Source organism: Caloenas nicobarica, chromosome 1, assembly GCF_036013445.1.
Source record: "Caloenas nicobarica isolate bCalNic1 chromosome 1, bCalNic1.hap1, whole genome shotgun sequence".
Taxonomy (NCBI): Eukaryota; Metazoa; Chordata; class Aves; order Columbiformes; family Columbidae; genus Caloenas; species Caloenas nicobarica.
This window is the reverse complement of record NC_088245.1, coordinates 130691155-130709861: the sequence shown is the minus strand read 5'-3', so window position 1 is coordinate 130709861 and position 18707 is coordinate 130691155. Positions and strand designations below refer to the sequence as shown.

At 42.9% G+C, this 18707-nt stretch overlaps 1 protein-coding gene across 1 annotated transcript in view; it reads right to left on the bottom strand.

Annotated features, from left to right (window-relative positions):
* The window catches only part of PTGFRN (prostaglandin F2 receptor inhibitor), a 69474-nt gene that overhangs the window by 6723 nt on the left and 44044 nt on the right, over window positions 1–18707 (bottom strand). The window contains exons 6-7 of the mRNA XM_065658561.1: window positions 15976–16395; window positions 5305–5412 (exon numbers count right to left, since the gene is read on the bottom strand). Coding sequence (XP_065514633.1) covers window positions 5305–5412; window positions 15976–16395 — 528 coding nt within the window. The remainder of the gene's footprint in view (window positions 1–5304; window positions 5413–15975; window positions 16396–18707) is intronic.

Here is an 18707-nt window from a genome sequence, read left to right as displayed (position 1 = left end):
AAAAGATGAGAAAGCAGACATTCCTAGCAGAGACACTGGCTGACCAAACTGGTATGGGACACCAGTCAATTTCCTGCCCTGCCTGCCATGGCCGGCTGCTCCAGGTGACAGCACAGAACCCCAAGAGAGCACCTGGCCTGTAGTAGTAGGTCTCCTATGTGGGGGTCAGCATAAGGCATATAGACCAGCACCCTTCATAGCAATCACTCTTGCCTATCATACTACAAATCCTACTATTAGTTATTTGGCATAGCACTCAGACCACTTCTCTTGAAAGCAAAATTAATAAAAATTACCATAAACACATGTTCAGTTAACAGGACCAAACTCTAGCCATTGCTTTGTGTACTCATCCAACTGTCTGTGGGAAGCAGGGCCTCTGCTGGAGAGAGCTCTGTTTCTATAAACTACTCTTTGTCTCTGCTCCGTGTTTATGCCAAATAGGGTAATAGCACCAGTTCACAGGCAGTCACGTTGGGAACAACCAATTCCTTCCAATTCCAAATCAAGACTGCCATTAGGTACCGTAGAAGCATATGGACACCTTCCAGGCTAAGTCAAACTACCCCAAACAAACCATTGCACTTGCTAAAAAAGGTTTAAACAATAAATCTAGATATTAAAAAAAAAAAAAAAATCTAGCCCTCAGATTGCCAGGCAGCTTGCTACCTTCGAAGAATCCCTTCTTTTCAGTCTCAGTTAATTTGAGATTCCCTCTCTTCCACATGCAAAGATGAGTGCAGGCACTTGCTATCATTTTGAAACAGCTGAATCTATCTTCAGTAATTACAACATGGGACAACAGTATTATGCCAACATATTTTATTAGTCAGTATACACAGTGTGCAATTAGTGACTCACTACAGACAGTCAAAGGGAGGATTTGGCTCTGAGTGCTCTTTGTCACCATCCTCCTTGAAATAGCTTCATACAGCAAAGTCATTCGATTCATTTCTATATATCTCTGGTTTTCATTCAACAAAACCACAGGAAAATTTAGCAAAACCAGGATATAAATCAGGTGCTGCCTAAAGATCATGCCTAGCAGCTCCCAAGTGCTAATAAATACGTAGTCTTACTGGCAAAAAAAAAACAGGTCACATGCTAGGCTGCCCAAAAGCATCTGTACCATTCCATATACATCTTGCAATAGCGTTGAAAAGTCACTCTCACCACTTCTGTCCCCCATCTACAAAAAACAAATGCAACCACAAGAACCATGCTCACACTTAACACTAGAAAGATTTCTTTCACTGGTTCCTTACGTGCTCCACAATGCTGCAAGTGGTGTTGGACACCTTTACAAGATGTCCCACATTACAGGAAATCATAACGTCCCACTGCCAAGCTTGAAAGGCCATCAAGGACCTCAGTTCCCCCAGCTCAGGCAACTCAGCTGCTTCCACAAAGGAACACAAAGCACTGGGAGCTGGATGCTTCAGAGCTCTGTGAGTAACAGTGGTGCTAGGCTTCCTCTCCTCCTCAGTTAGTGAGGATCATCAACATGTAAAGCACATCTTTATGCACATTTCAATTTGACACGCAGGACTAAGCTGTCTGGGTCTTAGCTGCTTCCCCAGCCAATCACTCCTCAAAACAGGGAATCCTATTTCTAGACCAGCTCTTAGGAACCATGCACTTCCACTGCTTAGAATAGAGCTCTCTCAGCATCTTGTTACAGTGCTGAATCACAATTTTGAGACCCTTTTTGTTTACTACATTTAAATGAGGTTGAATAGAGCTTCCTAGAGAGCTGAGCAAACCACTTTGAGCCATACAAGAGGTAAACAAGCTGGTTTTGTTAAATTCTCCAGAGTGCCCACTGGGTCTGTCTGGAGTAGATAAAAAACCATCTCCTTTCAGGCACAGTAAGTAATACTTTTAAATCCCTAAGCACATAGCCCAAGAAGGGGTGATCTGGGAAGTCTAGAGAGATCATTTGTGAAAATGTGTATTCAACAGAAATATCAGAAGCAGCTTTTATATCTTCAGGGCACAGAAGAACTACTATTCTCCCTTGACGCACACATACTCCCCTCATATCAATTCAAAACACCAACCACAGCTGCCAAGCCAAAGGAGCACTTCTTTAGATGGAGCACTTGCTGCCATGTACTAAGCTTAGTAATACACACTCCATTTCAGCAGGGTCTCAAAGAAGCAGAGGAAATTAAAGCATGCAGTCATGCCAAAACCCTTTCCACTCTTTTGAAAATTTCCCACAGGGTGGGTACACACGAACACACACACACAGAGTACTATGAATCGCCTCTACCAGACAAGGGGCCAAGCCATAAGAACTGCTTCTAGAAATAAAGGGATCAATCTAACTGTAACAAAGAAGGGCACTGACAAAGATCATCGGTCATTTAACTTCTCTGCTCCTTGGAAGTACTTTATTCTTCTGACTGGGCATACAAAGAGAGAGAAGAGGTGGTGACACCTCAACTTGCTATAGGAAGCATACATACTAATCCACATGCATGCTTGCGAAGTCGCTGCCTATGTGTACAAGAGCAGAGTTGGCTAGCATACCAAGTGTGTTGCCACCAGAAGAGTAGATGGCCTTTGAAAGCCAGTATGCCCCTGAGAAGAGGGTCAAATGCAATTGCTCTGCTCTCCTTTCTCATCACATTCCCAAATGGAAACACCATGCCTGTACTGCTGCCATCTGTTTTCTTCTAGGAGATGCTGGCAACTCTTGCTGTGTTTATCTGACTACCTGGTGTAGGCTTTCCCTAACAATGCGCTTCATTTCCCCACTGAGATGAGACAGCCCGACTATTTTCACACTCTGTCTAATGTTTTGGCAACTCATTTAAAAAGCAAGTTCTCCATTCCAATTGTGAATTAAACTGTGGTACTGACTGAGCATAGAAACAGAACAAAGATGGGATACAGGGAAAACGAGGATACGAGGAACTACATCTGTTTGTTATCATATGAGCCCTTAAGGCCCTTCTTCACCTAACCTGCTCCGGTATCCCACAGCTCTAGTCCCCTCCACCTCTCAAGGCCAAGAAGGCAGACTGACAAGGGAAGTCTGCACACCCTACATCTGTTGCATAGATTCCAGCAGTTCCCTGTAGCTCTTCTGCTGGTCTCATCCAGAGGACTAGCAAAGACTGGAGAAGGGCCAGCTTCTCAGGCCCAGATGGAATACCTCCACACAGCACGGCTGGTTAGGCCCCAAATCCTGCTCATTCAGCAACTGGAGGCTCAGAGGATGGACTGAAAAGTTCCCTCAAAACCTGCCACAATGCCACTGGATGGGGCTCTTAGCAACCTAATCTAGTTGCAGATGTCCCTGCTCATTGCAGGGGCGTTGGACTAGATGACCTTTGAAGGTCCCTTCCAACCCAAACTATTCTATGATTTTATGGCCACACTTTACTCCTTTCTATGTGTATCTGTTGCCTGTGCCTCACCTGCCGTGTTACAGACACACACACAAAAAGAACCCACTTCTCTCCTCATCAAAAAAAAAAAAAAAAAACCACCACAAAAAAACCCCAAAACACTGAAGGTCTGGCATGTTCAAGATGACATTACCCAGCTATGGAACAGATTATGGTGCTGACATTTAAAACTCTGCACTTGCTCATGACTGCTGGGAACAGTCTCATTTCCAATTCCAGGCATCATCTATCAATTCAACAAACATCCATGAGCCCTTATGAAGTTGCCCAGTTAAAACTTAATTGTGCTGATAAGCAGCTCCTCAAAGAGGACACCTTTTTACTTCGATCCCTTTGATTATCCTTATCAGTGCTTCTCCCAGTCTTGAGCTACACAAATCCATCACAAACCCAACTGCAGCGGAGCACTGCCAGGAGAGCCCCACTGTACTAAGCAGCCTCTTTTCAAGTTTTAAGTGGGTCAGGGATGCTGAGACCTCTTTCACAAGGCAACCCCAAGCTTATTTTAGCTGTCGAACACCAGCAGAAGCAGCAGCTGCTCCCTGCCAGCAATTATTGCTTCGCAAAGGAAGCCAGCTGCTCTGGGAACTGCCTTGCAACAATACCTGCAAGAGCTTGAGCACACCTCAACAAAGAGGCTTCCAGCTGAGTAGGAACCACAGGACAGGCTGAGGTATACACGCAGACATACGTCACTGCTTAATGTGTCCAATATGCCAGGCTATGAATCTTTTGACAGCAATAAAGTTTACTCAGCTTTTCCTCCTTCCCAAGCATTTCAATAATACAACCTACAGACTTCTATCATTTTTTCATGGGCAGCACACAACTGTAATCTAGCAAATTGCTTCCCTGCTACATTCTGATTTAATGGAGAACAGACATCCTGGAATTTCAAAGTGATGGGCCTTTACTAAGCTTGATACTTCATCTCATCAGCTACTACATTATGAGTAGTATTTTCTGCACAGCACCTCTTTTGTAGTGGCTTATGCATAGATTTCTAAGTTTTGCATGAATCATGACATCTTTATATTTAGGTATATACATTTATATATATTTACATACATGTTTACAGATTTATTTAAAATACATTTTTATATTCATATACATGTATATAGAGAGAACAACTTCAAAAAACTAAACTCACTCCAAACCCACATTTTCGGTACAATAACCAGTTCTTCTCACAGCATTTTGACGAAAAGCAGCCCAGGCAATGCTTGGCAAGCGGTTAGGTTTTGAGCAATTCTCTGAACTTCTCAGCCCTTCATAAAAATTTGCCTTTAAAGTGTCCGCTATCCTTTTTACAGCAATTAAGTACCATGTTTCTTTCTTCTTCCACACAAAAAAGGAGCCTCACCCCGGAAGGCATCAGTAATAAATATTCATTTTTGGCATTTAGGCTGCAGTAGTCAATTATTGTGATTTTTAGATTTATATTAATCCTTAAATTCACTCTGAAGTGTGAAGCTGACTGGCAGGTGACTTTAAGAATTTTTTACAGATGACCATTGTCTCCTAAAAGATTTTGCCAATAGACATCCTTTCTAATTAAAGGTAACAGGAACAGTTTTCATGGCCAATCTAGTGGCTGTAGGCTGAGATTGCCAGCAGTGGGGTCAGCTGGTACAGACAGCATAGCGGGGTTTATCAGTAAGAATTCTTTTTCCCCCTTCCTTCAGAATATTAAACAAAAAAACTTGCTTTAAATTGTGCTGTGAAAAGCAAATATGGTCTCCTGTATTTATCTAGTTCTACAGGATTTTCAATGCTGGCTCTCAATTCTCCAGCCTCTCTCAAAGGACATATGGTTGTAACTGCTGGTATTATTCTGCCCGGTGAAGACAAATGAGTTACAATTTCAATCATTTTGCTAAAATACCTGGCTCAAGTGCCATTCCTTCTGTTGTGACGATACACAGCAAATCCGCCAGTTCACCCTGGTAAATCGTCGGGTTGTCAGAATGCACCGAGACATTAAAAACAGGACCTAGAAAAGAGTAACCACAATTATCCATGACAGGCTTTTCTTCAGTGTCCAAAACCTTTCTTGCATGTTTTTGAAGTATTCTCTGCTAGTTTGTAGAGACAGAGCACTGAAGAAGGGATGAGCAATCATGTAAGTTTTTGCAAAAGTTACCATTTTTGGCCATTAATTCATGCACTAAGACAAGTACCCAAACTGCCAGACCTGTCACCCAACACAGAGGCAGCTGCCTGAGTCCGCCTTCTACCATCCTACACGAAAGAAGCCGATGTTCCACTGGTGACTCCTCCAAAAACACGAGAGTTCAGGTCTTCAGGCTAATCTAGCACAGATCTTTTTGGCTGAGGCTGTCAACAGGAATTCAAGTTAGAGCAAACCAGTATTTTAACAACACAGATGGTTCTGCTATGGAACTGAAACACAGACAATACAAGAAATGCATCTGATAACACCTTCCTGGGGGTTTTCCTTCAGGCTCTGACACAGATAGCTTCTTTTGTAGATGATGTCTCAACACCCAAGGGTACAATAACTCCTCCAGCTGCAAAGTGGTGATGACATTGATGAAAACCATGAGGCTGTTATGAAATGCTCAGACACCATGACAACATGTGGTGTTTGACTTCTGAGATGCATGAGTTAAAAACCAAAACTTCTGCAAATATTGATAACAAATACATCTCTGGTGCAAAATTAACAAAACCACAACTTCTCAGACATGCCAACATTGCTAGTACTCTTTGTTTCACGGGGCAGAAACTGAAGAATGTGTCAAAATACCCTTAGAGATTTCTCTAATAAACAAGGCAAAGGAGATGAGTAGAAGGAAAGCTGATGCTAATGGTGGCCTCCAGGATCGCTTTGAGGGAAGAGACCAGAGAATCCAAGAAGGAACTTGGGACTCAGATTAAAAACTAACCCTTTTTACCCTCCCTGGACTTCACTAGCTGCTATTATTATCTGCCTCAGCTGTCTCTCAGACAGCAGCAGCAACAACAAGCACAGAAAAGTGGCTTAGGAGAAAGGAAGAGCTATTGGAAGGTTTGCCATCCTCCACTCTTACACACTACTGTTTAAGTACAGGAACTTTAAATTTCAAATCCACTGAAGATCAGTGGCAAACAATGCTTTTGATGGAGAACATTTAAGGAAATCATCCAAGACAACCCACTTGTCCCTTGCCCTCCCAATAGGCTTCTGTGGAAAGCTATGCTGATAACTCATCACACTGCACACACTTATCACATCACCTCCAAACTGAGGTTCTGGAAAGAAATTTGGATGTGCAGTGAAGCTAGAGCTGGCATTTTTGGTGAAAGTATTCTAGACTACATGGGCCTGGCTTGTTTTGGTCAGAAGAGATCACACAGCACACTAAGAAATGAATTCCAATTATAATGCAATAATTACTTCTGTGGCTTCCAAAATTCCCCCCACGAGTTCCACTGGGCACAATGTGCTGCTCTTTTTTATACCATAAATCTCTTACAGCCCTCTTCTCTGTCCCAGCAGCAGTTGTACTTTGTACACAAGGGCAGTATGTAGACATATAATCCCAGAGGTTTGTACTTATTTTGACACTCTATCCCCTCTGTTAAAAAATAAGACTCCAAGTTACCCCACCAAGCAAGGATAAAAGGGTGGTAGAGATGCAATAGAGGTTATGTGTGGACTAGCAGCCAAGACTCCTACATGCTTGTGCTAGAACATATTTAAGGAAATAAGAGACCCAGAATGCTTTGAAGTTCAGCTGTTCAGGTAGCGACTTCACAAGCAGGCTTCAGCCCTAACTTGAGCTCGACATGATGGGATTCTTTTCTGGGGAAATGGAGAAAGATTAATCTGATTGCTTCCTCAGTCTCCATCCAAACTCTACGTGAATTCAATTTGTTTTCTGACATTCGCACACACACACCCCCCAACCATATCCCCTTTGCAGCCTATTTGATTATTCATCTTCAGATAAAACAAGACATTCTCCATCATTTTCTTTGGAGTTGTGCAGATAAAAGTCCAAGGTCCTAGAGGACTAAATGTAGCACAGACCAGGGCACTCCAGCCAACTGTAAGCACAAAAGTCTCAAGCTGTGTGTGAACTGTCACAGCAACAGAAACAAAGAGACTGTCAAAATCTGCCAGGAACATCCCTGCATTCCCAGGACACACCCTCTGCTGCACTGATCAAAAGCAAAACGGCACCATGATAATCCTGGTACTGTCTATAGCTTGCAGTCTATCCTAAGTCTCAGTAGTGAGTGAAATGACATCATGTCAGGAACCTGGGACATGCTCTACTCCTGCAAACAGGCTTTGTCCTGACAGGGATCAAGCAAGGGAGATGAACTGCATGATCCCAACTTTGTCGGGCTAAGAATGGCGGCCTTACCCCTGCCCTGGCAGGGTAAACAAGGAAATACAGTGGGTACATACAGACAGGACTTTTCAGGCTTTACTTCTAGGCTGAAGGTTCAGGCATCTACTGCATTCAAGAGACAACAGCTTCAAACCACGGCATGCCAACAAGCCAGTAATGCAGAGTGGAGTCTGCACATTCCTGGCTGTTGAATGTCACAAGGTAAAAAGCGAAGTCTGTTTGGTCACCCAGCCAGGAAAGGCCATGATCATGGTAATGCAGCATCCCCTACGTACTCTTCAGTTCTGGGTCACCAAGCGCATCTCTAGCCTGCCTCCCACATGAAGAGTCAAAGCTTCCTGGGCAGTAAGAAAGCTGCTAGGCAGCAGCTGCTCTGTCATTTCATGATCATACTTCCCCTTGGTAAGCCACAAACAGTTATCTCCCCTTGCTTATTTTCCTACTAGGCTACATCTTCTGCAAATTACCATCTGTACCTCCAGGGAGAAATCACTGTCCTGTGTTAGAAGAACTGGATTTCAACAGAGCGCCTAGAGATGTGTCAGTGGTTGTGCTCCTCCCTCTCCAGCTGCAGACAGAAAACAACTGGTTTTTGGTTTGGTTTGGTTTTTAAACCTAAGCAAGCTTCATTACAGCAAAAGCTTATTAGTTCTGTCTTGAAAACTGTATAGCTGCAACTTCCTAGGAGGAGCATCTTTCTTCTTTGGCAGTATCTCAGGCCTTTTGCTTACATGCCTCATGCCCTGGGCCTCAGGCTGCCTTCAGGCATAAAAGGACAGAATAAAACATCTTCATAGATGTTTCCCCCCCCATTACAAAACCTGAAAAGGCAGGAGGGCTGTTTGCAACAGAGACCTGTTAGCCCTGAGCTGGACCACAAAGACCATTTAATCCCCTACCCTCCACCCTAAGCTACGCTTGAGTCAGAGTTGTAGTCACTACACGGCCTGGGAAAGATGCACAGAAGCTGACAACATGGCTCTAATCCCTCATTAAAAGTTACCTGCACGATATCCTTCTCTATAGAATGGTTCTGGTCTTGTTCTGGTTTTGTTCAGTTTTATTCTAAAAAGCACAATGGACCAGTGCTTTTAACCTGATTAAAGCTCAACTGATTTATTTCCCCAGCTTAAACAATTTACTCTGGCTTCAGTTGAACCTGTCTGGCAACAGCATGAGAGAAGCAGGAATAAGCTGCATGCCAATATCAAACAAAAGTAGCAGCAAACTAGTGTGTGTTAGTGGGTTACAAGCCAAACCATCACCTTCTGTAACTGGACATCCAGCTTTACTGCAGGCTCAAGAAAAGCATCTGGGCAAAAAGCAGCACCAGGGCAAACACATTTTCAAGGCTGCTGAGGACCTCTCAAGAGGTCACAAATGTGCCACAAAAAAACCTTCTGCAAGGTGTTGATCCTCTTGTGGGTTTTTTGGGGATTTGGGTTTTGGTTTTTCCCCCATAAGCATCACACTGCAGTATTCAAGAGGCCCTGGATCTAGACTCCACCAAGCAGGGCTTGGCACATAAAACCCATGTGAAGTTTTCACCCTGCAAGACAAAAAAAACCCACAAACTTCAATCCCAAAGCTTACAGATGCAGGGATGTGGTAACAGGCATCTCCCCGTAGACACTGATGACACTATCAGGGTATCAGCATTGCTACGCTCAAGCACTTGCAGTGTTACGGGAAGGGCTGGGGTGGTAACATGAACTTCTTCGATGAGATCTGAGTTCATGCTACATTAACACTGAGAATAGTAGAACTCTACGAATGACAGATGATGTGGCTTTGCTCACCTGGCCACCTGTATTTAACAGTTTGAAATACTGTTGTTGGCACCTACTGGTCACTTGGGAGAATAAACAAACCAGAATTTAGTTTCAGTTGCAGGGTTGACAGATCAAGCATGACCTGCACAGCTCATCAAGAACAAAGCAGAATTAAATTTAGGAAAGCTGCTCAGTAATTTGAAAACTGAGAAATAATTAGATTTGAATAACTTCAGGTATGAAGATAAGTGTCATGCCTGCAGCTGATTTGGAAACTAAAAAGCACAGATTTACAAAACAATTCAGCATTCCCATTTCTAAGAGCTAAGCATCAGCCTCCCCTTAGATTGCCATCTTCTGCTGAGACCTTTGATTTAAACTAAGCCAAAATCTCTGTTCCTCACTACAGTAAGGCCATATGGAAACTTAGATACAACCTCTAAAATAAATTTTCTTCTTTATTAAAGGAATAACAATTTTATATTAAAAAGCATCTGCAGTCAAGATAGGAATTAAAGAGAGGTTTCAGAGAATTTCTTGACTTCTGAATGCCTGAAGAACACTATATAATTATAAACAGAAAGCAGAAGAAACTGGGGTTAAAAGTCTCCTTGTACAAATCTAAAATTGCTTAAAGAGTGATCACGTTCTAGGATCAGGACCTGTTTGGTGTCATTTCTTCTGAATATCCCCTTTTATGGCAGATCTCACTGCTCAAACCATTGATTTCATGCAACCCAGGAAGGAAACTCCAGGATCTAAAATCTATAGTGATACAGTTTTCTGCTAAAAAGTGTATTGGAAATTCTTCCACAAATGGAAATGAAAAGAAAAAGTGTTAAAATGCTGCACCCAATTTGGCTTATTACTTTGTGCTCAGTCAGATTCACACTGAACAAGGCTGCAGGGTGGAAAGGAGGAGTTCGAGTTTATGGAGTTAATTTAATTTACTCAACTTAAAGATTTACATATTGGAGAAAAACAAAAAGCCCTGAGCCCTATTTACCTGATGTCACCCCATTCTCCCTGCTTTCCTTCACTGCTCAGTAATCCAAACACCTTAAATCTGCAAGGAAAAGAAGGCAAAAAAGAGGGAGAATAACCAAAGGCCAGTTAACATCTAGATTTACAACAGAAGAGATCCTAATTACCTAGGTCCTGGGTGACATTTTGGCCTTTTCTGTATTATTTTAGCCAGTACATCTCTGCAAAAATAAGGTATAGTCTCCCCACAGACGTGAGTTACCTTTATTTTCAGACAAGTAAAGCAAAGCAGAGAAAGGTCAAATAACCTGACTGACAGCTGAGACCCAGAGCAGGCTGTTCCACCCCAGCAGCCCATTACCCAGCAGGGAGATCACAACCACTGCATGCAGCTTCCCTGCTTGCAATCGGCCAGCACCATGAACCACAACGTGGAAAAAAACTGAAGCAACCCACAAGTTCTCAGTCTTCCAAAATATTACTCATGTCTGCCCTGGCACTAAATCATCCACTCTTGAAACAGGAATCCCATGACCTGCCTCTCTCCAGATAACAAGCTAGTTCACCCACACTATTCCAGCCCCCTGCCCTCTCCCTGCTTCTTCATGGAGTTGTTCCCTAACAAATGTTACCCCAAGCCTCATAATAGCTGTTACTGGAAGAAGCCCCAGTAGTTCAGTCTGTGGTTTCTACTTCCAGCTACAATTTAATGCACACAGGCACAAAGGCACACAATGACAAAGCATGTTCCTGCCCATTAACAGTGGCCGGAAAATACCAGCCTTTCTTGCCAAAGAGTTTCTGCTGTATTGCGATTCATTCATTTCCATGATTAAGGTTTCTTTCCTTTAAGAACTTTCTATTCTCCTTTCTTTAAACTGAGTATCTCTCAGGGTCATTGCAGGTCATAATTTCATTTTAATTGCAAGTTTAACATCAATACTCAGCTCATATTTCAGCAGCTCTTAGTTTATCTCAGCTTCTTCCAAAGTGAATGATAATACATTGCTGTGCAATGAGCTCACATGCAGATGTAATCCAGAGTTCAAGATTTCATCGAGATGCTTCCCTTAAAGTTTTCTTTTATTTTTGCCTCTCCAAAGCTTTCTGCCCACTGCTGAATGGCACAAGGAGAAGCCAGCTGAGAGCACAGCCAAATTCCAGATGGTTCTCTCTCATAACATACTTCTCAATATGAGATTAAAAGCTTCCTTCTCTCTGCTTCCCTCAAGGAAAACGAAAATAAGTCACTTCTGTGGAAATCTCTCTGAGCGTATGGTGGGCAAAGACACTCTAAACACCAACCTGGGTTGCCAGGTTCAGGGTAAAAGGGATAGAAAATGAATACTGAAGAAGAATTTATGATGCCAGGATAAACCAGGTGGATTTCACAGAGACCAGGTGCGTCAGCATTGGGAAAAAAAAACCAAAACCAAACCAAAACAGCTGCAGGCCACCTGGAGCCATTTGAACCAGATATCTGTACACATACCTGCATCAGATAAGCACTCTGATCTCAAGCAGGTTCCCAACCATTTGACTCCCACCTTTGCTGGCCAGCTCAGCTAAGGCTGAGGGCAAAGAGAAACACAAAAAAACAGAGACAGTCTCTCTCATTCGCTGCTCAGCCCTTCCTGTGCAAAGGCATTGCCACTGGAGCAACACCTCCAGGTGAGCAGAAGACAAGTCAGAGATTTCAGTGTGTGTGGGTAGGATCGCAAGCCTTACACAAGAAGCCGTCTTGATGCACTGGCTTCAGAACAGCAAGGAACAGAAGACAGGTGTGTTCCAAGCTGAAGGCTACGTACACATATATCATCCAATAGCTCAGGAGGAAGAGAAGACACATTTGAGTTTCAGCAGAAATGATGCAATGAAATTAAGAGAAAATTTCAAGACAAGCACTGGCAGCTGCTCTTGTCCCTCACATTGCTGGGCAACCTTCTAAAAAAAAAAAAAAAAAAAAAAAAAGAGAGATGGCAGGACCTTTGTTCTAGACTGGCAAAACCAAAAAGAATCAGTGAAGAATACAGTCTTCATGTGGGAGAGCTTCCTCCTGCCCCCAGATAAGCTTTGTTTGCTTATAGCTATGGGACATAGAGCAGGCATTCATTTTATGAAATTAGTCTAGTGATCCATGTTATTCATAAGGCCGGACCAGAGGATTCACGAGATCCTCTCTGGTCTTAAAATACATCCAGAAGAGAACAATCTGCCATTGACTAAATTTTTGAAAACTAATGACCTACTAGATTCCTCCTCACCATCACCACCACCACCCCCTGACTTCCAGTTTATATAATTCAGTGGACAAAATCCATATTTCATGTTTTAGTTCAGGAAGTTTCAAACAAATGCCTTTACATTAGCATTTCATATCGTTAACCAAATGGAATAAATATGTCTCTCTGCAACAGCAAGCGGAGACAGAAGAGAGAAGGTTTCTGCTTGCAGCCAGCAAGTTCTGCCTTGAATGGAAAGAATCTGAGCAAGACATTTTCCACAGATGTTAATGGCAAAACATTTCAGAGCACTGCCACATTTCAAGCCTATTGTGGCAGGAAACACTGAAGTTTCATGTGTGCAGTCCCCAGCCCATATATAAAAAGCTTACAGGCCTCCTGCTGTTCTGATAGATCATATTGCACAATGTGTATCCACACTAAAAACCCCTCCTTGAAACATCACTCAACTTTCATGTGGGAGGGAGTCAAACTGGAAGAAAGGATTTCCAATCCTAGCAAGCCTCCCCACCCCTATCAAAAAGAAATCAATAAAAACAACCAAGAAAGAAATTCCTCCTATTACTAAAAGCTTCATGTAAAACCCTTTAAGGGCTTCCTTCTGCTGAAAATGCTGTTTCCGTATTGATCACCTCCCTGCTTCATCCCTCTTGGTGCAAGCTGAAAAATGCTGTCAAAGTCCAAGCCTTCAAAGCAGAGAGGAGACTGGAACACCTTCTGTTTTGGAGTTGTACTGTCTTAATATATCCTTCGCCATGAACACTTAAAGTGCTTTTCTGCTACGCTTTGAGAACCCCAAGTCAGGAAAACTGTTACCAAGTCAATTGCACTAGCACGGACAAACACACTCAAAAGCTACCCATCACTCAGGATTTAGCAGAGCTAAAAAGTAGAGTAAAAGCAGAGTAAAAGGTCTCCAGCTTTTACAGTTACCTGGAAAGCTGCATGACCCTCTGATTTTTCTGACCTTTTCCTGTTGGTATCTTCCCTCCAATTTTGGGGAGCCTCTCATTCTCTCTAGAAATGACTAGCTACCTCAGGACTGCTGCCTTTCACTGTTCACATTAGGGAAAATCTGGCACCAACTTCTTTTACTGAAAAAAAAGTTTGAGAGCTGCCCATACCACAGGATGCAAGACCAGGGCATGATATCTGAGCTGTACTTTTATAGCTGCTCCACAACTTCACCATTTACCTCCAGCTCCCTGATTCACTCTCAGTTTGCATCAAAAACAGTATACCTCAGCACACAAAGTAACACATCCACAAAACATCTTCTGTCTCAGATACTCAATTCCAAAGAATTTTCCAAATAATAACTCTGCAGTTAGTCCATTCTAACTGTGCTCATCACATGTCCTCATCATGCCCAGAGATGAATATCCAGCAAGGATATCCAAGTAACAACTGAAGGACACAAAGTACATCCACCAGTTGAAGAAGGGAAGGTATTTCAAGAGCGATTTTGCTACATGCCGAGATTATTTTGGGAAATAGCTCTCTAGTAAATTGTGCCTGGGATCTCATTTCTCTCTTCGTTCTTTTGTAAAGAATGAAAGACTGACAGGGCTTCAGGACCATTCCTCCCTCTGCTCCTGGAATTCACACATTCCCAGGGCAGTGCACCAGGCTGCCTCCCTTTCTTCACTCCACACTCCAGAAATCCTATCTGGGTGAAGAGGCTGGGAGTAGAGAGTGACAGCAAAAAGAAGGCAAGACTGCAACATGCACGCTTCCCTCCACTGCATAGCTCACAGGCTTCTCTCTGAACCATCAATATTAATAGCATCCTGCCAAACTTCTTGGATGGGAGTTCAAAGTGACATAACACAAGCAATGTTGAGAGAGTCACCAACCACCACTTTTGTGCAAGAAAGCCTCCACATAAGAGCTTGGAGGGGAGGGGTTTGGGACAGGTATCATTCTTGCTGATTCCTTGCATCACCCTTTTGCAAATGCTGCTCTCCCACTGCATCTGACCCACATATCAATGGTAATAAGCCTAAAACTGTAGCCCATTAAACCATACTGAGAAGACAACAAATCTACAGCAATATTAATCTGTGATAGTGCTGCTCTAAGAGGCATTTGGAACACAGACAACTAACAGATTACTTTCAGAATAGTAACTTACCATAAAACTGAAAAAAGAAAAAAAGCCAACCAGATATTACCTGGTACTGAGGTGAGACCTTCTCCCAAGCTGTGCTTGCGAATAGGAATGGAGGAGTGAAGAAGATTCGAGATAAAACAGCTAACTAGAGAGCTCCAACATAGGATACAACTTTGGGCAACACTGAGAGCTCTCGAAAACTGGTCAAGTTGTCACCAGCTTGGGTTATCAAATCATAAGATGAGCGCAGTCCTAAGTGCACTACCATTACAAAAACAACTCCTGCAGCACTTCCCATCCACATAGCATGATAGAAAGTCAGTGTTAAGATCCATCTCCGATGATCCAAACCAATGCTATTGCGCTCTCCTTCCCTCCAAAAATACACAACAACAGGCACGCTTCCCTAAAAAAAATCTCAACAGGCAGGCTATGTTACAGCTGAAGGTAAGGGCTTCAGCAAGGATATGAAGAATAGGATGCACTTTTCTGGGTACTGACATTCATCCCAATTTGTGGAGCTTTGTAGTCCAGCCACAAGGGGCATCTAAGGTCTTCCACTGGCAGGATACACTAGCAGAGATGGCTGAAATGTTACCATTGCCTCAACCTGACCATTTTCTGCAATTACATCCACAGGAAGGTGTGCTCAGGCAATTTAACACTATGCTAATCAAGTCTGTTTGGGAACAGAAATCCAGTTTATATCAATATTCTTCCAGAGCAGCCGCTACCTAACAGCAATCTAGTGATAAAGCTGGCAAATGTGGCAGCAGTTATTCCATACTGAGAACCAGCTCTGAGCCTGCAGGACAATAAAAGCTGCATTAGTAAAGAAAAAACAAGGGGTTATGATTACAGCCAATTCACTATACATCTTTCTGTAAAGAATCAATAGCACAAAGGACACAAGTACCAACAAAGGAGACAAGCAAAGCTCTTAGCCATCATACCATCTGGAGACCCCTTCCATGTTCCAAAGCGTAGGTATTTCCCTGAGACAAGGAAACCAGTGAGAGAGCATCACAGAACTCGCTCCCTTTCTGGCTTAGACACACAGTTGCCAGCTTCTATACCAACCTGAAGTCTGGAAGTCTATCTGGATAGGGTTGGATAAGCCATTCACTGCTTCACGCCACATGCCACCACCACCTGGAGACCAGGCAGTCACCACGCAGCGATACAGCCCAGCATCAGAAATCTGGGTCTGATACATCCTGTAGCGGAACTCGTTCTCCTGGACCTTCTCCAGAACCACGCCATCCACACGAGTCTGGTCCGTCCAGTCTTCCAGCCGCACTACTGAATCCTGGTTCAAGGAGATTATGCGAGTGGTTCCATTGGGATTAGACTGATCTGTTAGTGGCTTCTCAGCTGTAATGAGGACAGAATAGCGTGGCGTCTTGATGTTTTTTGAAGACACTTTGCATGTCATCTCAAAGGTGTGGCCTGCTACAAAGAATGGCTTCAATTTCACCGCCTCCACTGTAAGTGTGTAATCTGAAGAGGGAAGGAAATAAGCAGCAAGAGAGGGGTTAATAAATAGGTGCAGATATTTCTGCAACATCTTTCAATCTAGAAGATTACAAATAAGCAAAGTACCTTTTTTGGAGAGAGAAATCCCAGCACATTTATTTAAACACACATGGACTTCTCGGAATGCGACTCAACAGCACATACATACAAGTACACAACAGTTTGGGTCAAGATGCAAGAATTTAAATGAACACTAAATAGTGAACAGATAATGCAACATACAGGTCACAGCATGACAGGACCTTCCAGGATTTTTTTTATTCAGGAGTAATGATATTAATCAGACAAGACTCAGAGGCCCAGTTTTACACTGGATGTGGAAGAACACCCTCAGCAACAGGGTACAAGGACACTGAAGTACCCATGACGAGCAACAAAAGTTGCCACTAACTGAATCAGCAGCACTTAGTGTAGCTCTTTTATTTCCCTTTAAAATCCACTCTAACAGCAATCCAGACAATTCAGTTGAACTCCCAAGATCAGTTGAAACTTCACGACAAAAATTTGGTGGTAACACAAGATGTCTCCATCCCCAGCATCCCCACATACACACCTCTGTGTTGAAAGAGTTCAGTACACCTCTGCCTCCACATGTTCTTTTCCTCTGCTTCTCATGCATTCACCTGAGTACAAGCCTACCAGAAGCCTTTATATTTCCCAACAGCCTGTTTGGCAGCGAGACTGCCAGCAACACTTACTGTTCAGTTTCCTTCCCTTTCTTCAGCATTCTCCAAGTCTGCCAGCTCCTCATTCCCAAGAATCCTTTAATTACAGGGTTTGGGAAAATTATACATCTAGGAGCACAGCCTCAAGACACGAAAAACTCAAGCTCACAGTGAGAAATTGAGAAAATGAGGAGTGATTGAAATCAGATCCAGATAAAAGGAAAGGGAGTTGCTAGTTTCCTGGCACTGTGATGAAGAAACATCCCACACACTCAGGTTCTTCCTAAGGAAAGGGTGCTAGGGCAGAACACACAGCTTACAGCTACTTCCCAAATAAGCGGTATTGCAAAAATTTGGCCAGTCTGACTTTCTGGATTTACTTTGCTGCAGCATACTCTCCCTTCCCCCTGTTTTGTTTTTTGTTGGTTTGTTTGTTTTTGTTTTGTTTTGTTTAAAAAAAAATAAAGATGTAGACATGTTAAACGAACTACACAGATCACCTCTATGCAAGGTGAAACTTCTCAGGAAAAGGGAAATAAGCAATGGTGAAATTGTAACATATACTCCAAAACTTAACTAAATGCAGTAATATTTATGCCCTCCCCACAAGAGCAACAAGATACTTGTCAAGATTCCATTTTGCAGTGTTTTGCCTTCAAGCAGCAGTTTTCACAATGAGTAAACACAGCCCACAAGATGAGAAAGCCAGTATGACAACTTTAAATCAGTACTGTACAAAGCAGATCACAGTACAAAGCTATATAAAGAAACAGCAGGAACAGAACGGCTGAGCTGCTTCTAGTGGTCTAGCTGAGCACAGAATTACTTGATACTCCACACCAAACCCCCCTCACACTTCCACCTGCTAAGCAAGTGGGAATACAAGAGATGCACATTCAGATACTCAGGATACGATCACAATTGAAGTTGCACACACAGAATCATTCTCTGCTCCACTGTGCAAATACTCATCATGCATCTGATTCTAGACTTCAAATCCATTTTTTCCTCATTTTGCATCCAGGAGATTCTGATATCACCAACTTCATAAGGTTGCAGCATTTAGGAGCCCAGCGCAGATCAGCTTGCTGAATATTTTAGGAATACAGTAGACAATTATATTTTGCGCCAGAAGCAGAAGCACAAAGAGCTCAGGGTACTTCTCTGCCACATATTGCTGCTTTCTAGGCCTTGTGAGGAGGCTCTGGGCAAAAATCCTTCCTGAGGCAAACCTTCTTTACACTGTTGATCTTCATGTTGGAAATAGGGTCCTATACACCAAAAAAATAAATCTTGCATTTGGTGTCTCATACATGTGCTTAAGACAAATACCTTCACTTGATCAGAGCAGTACAGATGTAGCTGAGAAGAGAGAACTCTCCCCACTATCTGGGCTCCAAATGCCTTACTTCACCTACTACCTGAGCCGCAGGTCAGGCAGCAGTACACAGAGGAGTGTCTTGTCCCCTGCAAGGACAGAACAAACTTTGTTCCTAGACATCCTGTCTTGACTTTCTATTTGAGGGCGATAGAAAATTCTGATTTTACCAATTATTTTTTCTAAAGAAAAAGGAGAAAGGAGTGGTGGTAACATGGGACAGCAGCAGAAAT